The following is a 7,379-nucleotide window of genomic DNA, read 5'->3' on the forward strand; positions in this document are numbered from 1 at the left end:
TCAGTGATTGTTGCTGGTGTTATTATGTGTTCAGGAACACCATTAGTATATTCTTGTATTAAGATTTTAATGCAACGAGTTCCACAAAATGTTTCAATAAAAAAATTAAAAAGAGATATTTTAGCTGTTAATGGCGTTGATTCAATTCACGAATTTCATTTATGGCAGTTAGCCAATGAAACAAATGTTGCTACGATTCATTTATTCTTAAATGAAGATGATCGTTGTCGTGTAATGGAAATTGTTCAGGATGTTAAAAATGTATTCCATAAATATGGAGTTCATTCAACAACTATTCAAACAGAATTAGGGGTTATTGGAGAAGCAAATGGACATGACTCTATTGGTATTTCAAGAAGATGTTTGATTGGTTGTCCAAGTGATGAATGTAAAAATGATGTGTGTTGTAAACAACCATTGATAGAAAAGAAATAATAAAAAATTATTATTTTATTTTTTTTTCTTTTAATTCTAAAAGTTTTAACAAAAAAAAACTTAAAAACAAAAAGATAAAATAAAAGAACAGTCATGGAAGGAGTTTTGGCTGTTAGTGATGGACATGATTTATATACAAATGATTTTGGAAGTGTTAGGGGAAATCTTGAACCTAAAATTATTTCATTTGTAAAGAATTTTAGTAAACATAAAAATAATATTTTTGATTATAGAGAACAGTTACAAAGAAATATTAGAATGGGAAAGTATTTCTTAGAAATTGATATTATGGATCTTCAAAATTTTGATGAAAGTTTAAAAGAAGCATTATTTAAACATGCATCTGAATTTATATCTATTGTTTGTTAAAACAGTAATTAGTTAATAATGATATGACTAATATTCATATATAGTTTGAAAATGTTCTTTCAGTTCAAGTACTTTCAATGAGAGGTTGGGAAAAAAAAGAAGACTATATAGAAAGTGAAACTGGAGGACCAATGATGCAAGTCATTATTAAAGACACTCAAAGTAAAATGATTCAACCTCGTATGTTACAATCTTCTTTTCTTAGTAAAGTTATTAGAGTAAGTGGTATTATAGTTTCAATTAGTCGAGTTGAACCAAAAGTAACTAAAGCAATATTAAGGTGTAGGAGTTGTCAAAAAGAAATTTCAGTTATAGTTCCATCATGTTGTGGTATTATTAATTATCCAAAATCATGTGATGGAGTAAGTCCAATAACTGGTAAAAAATGTCCTCAAGACCCTTATGATGTTGTCACTGAAAAATGTAAATTTGTTGATCGAGTTATATTAAAATTACAAGAAACACCAGAGAATGTTGCACCAGGTGAAGTTCCAAGAACAGTTACAGTTATTTTAGAACGTTATCTTGTTGTTGGATTAACAGCTGGTCAAAGAATATGTATTGAAGGTATTTTTGGTGCGTCCTTACAAAGAAAAGGAACCATTTCAACATCATATATTAGAGCAATTGGAATTGAGATAAGTGGTCAAGTTGTTTCTCAAGACGATAGAAGAATGAAAGAAGTTGCAAGAACAATAACTAAAGAAAAACTTATTAAATCAATTGCACCAGCTATTTGTGGATATGATGATATTAAAGAAGCTGTTTTATGTCTTATGCTTGGTGGAAGTGGTAAAGCACTTCCAGATGGAACTCATTTAAGAGGAGATATTAATGTTTTATTAATGGGAGACCCTGGAACAGCAAAGTCTCAATTACTCAAATTTGTTCAAATGGCAACTCCAATTGGTGTTTATACTTCTGGTAAAGGTTCTTCTGCTGCTGGATTAACTGCAGCTGTTAATAAAGATTCTTCTACTGGAGAATTTTATCTTGAAGGGGGAGCTCTTGTACTTGGAGATGGAGGTGTTGTTTGTATTGATGAATTTGATAAAATGAATGAAGTTGATCGTGTTGCTATTCATGAGGCAATGGAACAACAAACAATTTCTATTGCAAAAGCAGGTATCACAGCCGTTTTGAATGCACGGTCTGCTGTTTTAGCTGCAGCAAACCCATCGTTTGGAAGATTTAATGAACGGGCATCATTTGGTGATAATGTTAATCTAAAAACTACTATTTTATCAAGATTTGATATGATTTTCATGATTAGAGATAAACATGATGCAAAAAGAGATAAAGAAATAGTTAGACATATTATGGACATTCATCGTCAAGATGTAAAAGTTGATAATTTAAGTACAGACACTTTAAAGGAGTATATTGCTTATTGCAAAGCATATTGTATTCCTCGTCTTACAGAAAATGCTTCAAATAAATTATCGGATTATTTTGTTTCAATTAGACAAAAAGTAAGGGAAAACAAACTTGAAAATGATAATGATGAAGGTGTTCCAATAACTGTAAGACAACTTGAAGCCATTATTCGTATTAGTGAAGCATTAGCAAAAATGACTATGAGTGATATTGCTGATGAAAATCATGTAGATGAAGCTATAAGATTATTTGAATTATCAACTATGAACTCCGCTGTTAGACAAAAAGAAAAACATAAAAAACGAAGAGATGATAAGTAATTCAATGTCTTTATTATTTTATTACTTCTCTTCAATATTTATTCATAAATAAATTTATATATTTATTGATAGTAATTAAGATAATTTCAATTTTAAACTTTAAATTATTAATATAAACCAAATGAATTTAATAACAAAATACACTGATTAACATTGGCATGTATTTTGATGATCTTTTTTGTAAGGTTGAATAACACATTGTTTTTCATTTGTAACTATTAATTCCTTTTTCTGAAGAATATCAAATCCTAATTGTGAGAATATATCTTCAACCCCATTACCATCTTTTGCACTAATAAAGAAGTACTTAATACCACCTATTTTCTTAACAAGTCTTTCAATAGATTCTGGTTGTACACATATTCTATCTTTTAAATCCATTTTATTTCCAATAATATAAATCACAGGTGGATTATGTTCAGTTTTTCTCATTACCTCATTAAACCAAGATGATATTTGGTCAAATGTAGATGTATCAGTTACGTCATAGACTATAAGAACTCCTTGAGTACCTCTGTAATAACTTGATGTTATATTTCTAAATCTTTCTTGTCCAGCTTTAAATATAAGAATTTTTTTATTTTAAATCAAATAAAATATGTAACAAACCAGTATCCCATAATTGCATTTTTATTATTTCATTATTTAATTTCATTAATTTCAGTTTAAAATCAACTCCAACTGTTGGCATATAACATGGCTCAAATATATTATCACAGAACCTTTGCATTAATGCAGTCTTTCCAACTCCAGATTCTCCAATAATGAGAATTTTAAATAAATGATTAAAATTAGGATAAGTATGTGTCATTTTGTTTTTTTATTTGAATGAGTTATACTAAGTTTTACTTATTTAAATTTCCCCATAATAAAATCATAGTTAAACTTAATGACTTTTTAATATGTCTAATCAATATTTCTTAATAAACAAAATCTTTCAAAAATATTTTGAAATCATAATAAAAAAATTCTTTAATAAAAATCAAAAAATGAAAAAATAAATTCGAATATTTATTTTAAGAAATTTATAAGAATAAGTAAATATATTAAATAAAATGAAAAATGAAATATGATAATTTAATTTAGAATTTTCTTATTTAGTTTTAATCCAATTGTTTTTTTTATTTATTTAAAAAAGAATATCTGAATAATTAAAGAAAGGCTTATTCCTTAGTTATTTGATTAGAATGATTTTTACGATGTTCTTCCCATTTCTTTCTTAATTCTTCAATGGAAATAGGTGCAGATTCAGCTCTAATAAGTTTTTTATGTTCATATAAAGTTGGTTTTTCACTAACAATGGAAGCAGCAAGAGAAGTGGCTTTATGAGTTTTAGTGTATTTTTCAAAAGTAGAACTTAGTGATAAACCAGTATCTGAAGAGGTTGATTTTTTTGTTTTTTTTCTCATAGGAGTTCTCTTCTTTCCAGTAGGATTAACAGTTGGATGTTCAACAACTTCTTTTGAATAAACTACTGATGTTTCTGTTTCATTATTTATTTTTTCTGTAGAGGTAGAAGGGATTAAAGATGGGGTATTAGTTATATCACTAACCTTTTCATATTCAGCGATTTTATCAGCAAGATGAGATATGTCAAGGTCATCTTCTTTTTCATCATCAGAGTCATAAGTGTCATATACATAATAAAGGAAATCATCCCATAAATTACTAACTTCTTTAACAAGTAATTGAAGACTTAATTTAAACCCATCAATGAGTATTGGTTTATAATCACTAATAAGGTCTGAACCATTATACGTTCTTACATTAATTCCAGTATCAGAAATAAGCATTCCAGCACCTTTATTTCTATCAGAATAATTAGGAGCACTAAAAATAGTAAAAGCTAAAGGAGAATCAAGGTCAATGTCTCCAAAATTATGTAATTCAATTCCATTAGAAACACATTGATGTCCTCTTATAATAGCTCTAACTTGAGTATTTTCAATAAACTTAGACATAGCAGCATATCCATAAATAAAAGAACAATTCCGTGGACTATTAGGAAGAAAACCAATACTTTCCCATCTCCATTTTATATTAGAATTTTCAGCAAAGAAAGAATCATTTGTAGGATCAGACCATAATAAATCACAAAATAATCCACTGTGAGGAGGTTCAGTAAATCTATTAATATACCTAATATCATCTAACATATTTAATTTAGGTGAAATACCACCATGACATAATAAGAAAGAACCTAAAGAACATTTAAATAAAGCAGCTAATGGAATTGTATTAAAAAATTCACAAAATAAATCGTATATAGCATTATTATATTTCCAAATTGTTTCTGTTTTAAAACCAAATTTTTCTGTCATAGAACGAGATTCATGATTACCACGAAGTAAAATAACTCCAGTTGGATCATTTACTTTCATACAAAGTAATGTAATAAGAATTTCACATGAATATTCCCCACGATCAACATAATCACCTAAAAAAACAGTTGTATATTGATATTTATCCCATTCACTATCAGATAATTCTGACAAAAAATCAAAATATTGTCCATGGAAATCACCAAAAACAAGGGCAGTATTTTCTATTTCAAGTAAATTAGGTTCAGCTCTTGTTAATTCTGAAGCTTCTTTAATAAGAGAAACTAAACAATTTTGTTCAATAATTCCACCTTTCATAAAATGATCTCTAAGGACACTTAAATCATATTTACCATTGACTCGGGGAATAATTAATTTTGATTGAAGAGTAGACATTATACTCAATAACAAGTTTTAAGTTCTTTGAAAATAATCTGAATTTCATTCTTTTTTCTCCTTTTCTTTTAGTTCATCAAAAGAAATGTTTTTCTTTTTCTTTTAGTTTTTTTATTATAAAATAAATTATTTATTTTAGTATTTTTGGTTAATAAAATTTCTGTTTTTATTATTGTTTGAAATTCTGAATGGAACACCTTATTAGTGAAGAAACAAAAGTTACTGTACAAGCAATTCAAGATATTTCTGGTCTTGGATTTCTTGACAAAAGTAAAGGAACAAATATTCCAAGTTTAACTGAATTAACACAAACCCAACATAATATTGAATCTCAAATTACAACTCCAAACTCACAAAACGATTTATCTTTTAATGACTCATCTATTCCTGAAGGAAGGAAATTTCAAATACCATTATGGTTAGCTATTACATTACAAAATTATGGTTATGTTAGAATTATTGTTAATGAAGAATTTAATAAAGAATATTCACGTCAATTTATTAAAAAAGCAACTGACGTTTTTGAAGTAAATCCTTCTTCTATTAATTTTAGTAAATTCCCTTTTTATTTTGAAGTTGGTGGAAATATTGCACAAGAAATAGGAGATGTTGAATTAGCTAAATCTATTCGTAATATGATGTTAATTCGTTTACGTCGTATTTATGATGAAGCTTGTAATTCATCAGAACAAGCAAATAAATTTGTTAGGACATTAACTCATTCAGAAAAAGAATTATATCAAGAAATTGTTGATGTAAATACTCAGTCAAAAAAAGTTAAAACAATGGAACTTGATCATGTTCAAATGTCTTCATTTCATGATATTATTCATAAATAATTGTAAAAATCATAATTTTAACTTTTACTTTTTTTTAATGATTTTATTTTTTTTCTTCTTTCCAGAAACTTTATAATTATTAAACTTAAAATTCTTTTATAATGGAAATTACTTTTGTTCAAGGTAATAATTGGCCAAAAGCTGATGTAATTCAATGGTGTGATCCATATATTTTAATGAAATACACAGAAGAAGGTTCCTCAAAGACTTTTAAAACTTCAGTTCAAAAGAATACTTCTGAACCTAAATGGGATCAATCAGTAGAAGTAAAAAAACTATCAGGAGAATTAGTTTTTGAATGTTGGGACTGGGATAGAATGAACTCTGACGATTTACTTGGAACAGTAAAAGTACCAGTTCCTGATTTTCAAGAACCAGAAAAGACAGTAACTCTTGTTGTTGTTCTTGATGAATCTTATAAGAAGAAGAGAAAAAACAATAATATGGAAACTACTATCACTATTAAATTTAAACATTCTAATTTACAAACTACTGCCAAAGTTAATAGTTTACAAGAAACTCTTAGACAAGAAGAAGAAAAGAAAAGAATTTATTTAAAAGATTATATCCCAGTATTAAAAAATATTACTGGTAAAACTAACTTTTCTTTACTTTTCTCTTCTGACATCTTCTCAATAGACCCACAAGTATTACATACTAAGATTTATGGTAAAAGAAATTTGATGTTACTTATTATTACTGAAAGTGGTTGTTCATTCGGTTCATTTAATGAACAGTCAATGTTAGGTGATGCTGAAGGTAATGACGATATATCAAAAGATGAAAATGGATGTATTTTTTCTATTGTTGGCCCAACATCTGACCCAACTCGATTTAATGTAAAAAATCCTAATGCCACATCATTATGTCTATTTAATGGAAAATCTCAATCTCAAGATGTAATTATTGGAGTAAATGGTGCTTTTTATATTAAAAAAGATAAATCAGTTTATGAGCTTCCTTCTATTAGTGATTACTATGATGTTGGTGGAAGTCATTCAGTACTTTTAGGACAATTTTATCCAATAACATTTCCTATTTCAAAGTTCCTTGTACTTCAATGGAACTAAAAAGTCTTTATGACATAATCCATTTTCAATTTTGTTTTAAATCACTTTATTTTTTTTCTTTTCTTCATAATTATTTTTATTTTCTTCCTTCTAGTAAAATTTATTTTTCTTTATTTTTTTTATAACTTAACTTTAAAAACCTTTCCAGTTGAAGTTGAGACTAAAAACAGAAGAGTTCATTATTTTCCTATTTATTAATAAAAAGATCTTTTTTATTTATTTTTGATCAGAAATAACGTTTTTTTTAAAGAA

The 7,379-nt window shown here is 27.1% G+C and overlaps 6 protein-coding genes across 6 annotated transcripts in view, besides 9 other annotated features; 4 read left to right on the top strand and 2 right to left on the bottom strand.

The window, feature by feature from the left end:
* EDI_077210 (cation efflux protein/ zinc transporter, putative) overlaps nt 1-435 on the top strand; it is a gene marked incomplete at both ends in the record, with an annotated part of 1,016 nt that extends 581 nt beyond the window's left edge. Inside the window, one exon of the mRNA XM_001738087.1 lies at nt 5-435. Coding sequence (XP_001738139.1) covers nt 5-435 — 431 coding nt within the window. The remainder of the gene's footprint in view (nt 1-4) is intronic.
* Nucleotides 430-520: a sequence feature (AT_rich).
* An 8-nt stretch (nt 521-528) lies between these two features.
* Nucleotides 529-2,501, top strand: EDI_077320 (minichromosome maintenance protein, putative; the record flags this gene model as incomplete). Its single annotated transcript, XM_001738088.1, has 2 exons — nt 529-795; nt 849-2,501. 2 exons carry the CDS (start codon nt 529-531, stop codon nt 2,499-2,501), a joined length of 1,920 nt encoding a protein of 639 aa, XP_001738140.1.
* Nucleotides 2,502-2,534: 33 nt separating this feature from the next.
* Nucleotides 2,535-2,618: a sequence feature (AT_rich).
* Nucleotides 2,619-2,648: 30 nt separating this feature from the next.
* Nucleotides 2,649-3,312, bottom strand: EDI_077330 (GTP-binding protein YPTC1, putative; the record flags this gene model as incomplete). Its single annotated transcript, XM_001738089.1, has 2 exons — nt 2,649-3,058; nt 3,111-3,312. The coding sequence occupies 2 exons, from the start codon at nt 3,310-3,312 to the stop codon at nt 2,649-2,651; spliced, it is 612 nt and encodes a 203-aa protein (XP_001738141.1).
* Nucleotides 3,060-3,101: a sequence feature (AT_rich).
* Nucleotides 3,128-3,162: a sequence feature (AT_rich).
* Nucleotides 3,313-3,440: 128 nt separating the features above from the next.
* Nucleotides 3,441-3,638: a sequence feature (AT_rich).
* A 26-nt stretch (nt 3,639-3,664) lies between these two features.
* EDI_077340 (serine/threonine protein phosphatase 2B catalytic subunit gamma isoform, putative) lies at nt 3,665-5,218 on the bottom strand (the record flags this gene model as incomplete). The annotated part of the gene is made up of 1 exon (XM_001738090.1): nt 3,665-5,218. One exon carries the CDS (start codon nt 5,216-5,218, stop codon nt 3,665-3,667), a length of 1,554 nt encoding a protein of 517 aa, XP_001738142.1.
* A 106-nt stretch (nt 5,219-5,324) lies between these two features.
* Nucleotides 5,325-5,364: a sequence feature (AT_rich).
* Nucleotides 5,365-5,406: 42 nt separating this feature from the next.
* On the top strand, nt 5,407-6,057 carry EDI_077350 (uncharacterized protein; the record flags this gene model as incomplete). The annotated part of the gene is made up of 1 exon (XM_001738091.1): nt 5,407-6,057. One exon carries the CDS (start codon nt 5,407-5,409, stop codon nt 6,055-6,057), a length of 651 nt encoding a protein of 216 aa, XP_001738143.1.
* Nucleotides 6,041-6,111: a sequence feature (AT_rich).
* A 47-nt stretch (nt 6,112-6,158) lies between these two features.
* Nucleotides 6,159-7,127, top strand: EDI_077360 (uncharacterized protein; the record flags this gene model as incomplete). Its single annotated transcript, XM_001738092.1, has 1 exon — nt 6,159-7,127. The coding sequence occupies one exon, from the start codon at nt 6,159-6,161 to the stop codon at nt 7,125-7,127; it is 969 nt and encodes a 322-aa protein (XP_001738144.1).
* Nucleotides 7,128-7,148: 21 nt separating this feature from the next.
* Nucleotides 7,149-7,250: a microsatellite.
* A 65-nt stretch (nt 7,251-7,315) lies between these two features.
* Nucleotides 7,316-7,351: a sequence feature (AT_rich).
* Nucleotides 7,352-7,379: the final 28 nt, after the last annotated feature.

The sequence above is a fragment of the Entamoeba dispar genome, genomic scaffold (assembly GCF_000209125.1).
Source record: "Entamoeba dispar SAW760 scf_1105229461101 genomic scaffold, whole genome shotgun sequence".
Taxonomy (NCBI): domain Eukaryota; phylum Evosea; order Mastigamoebida; family Endamoebidae; genus Entamoeba; species Entamoeba dispar.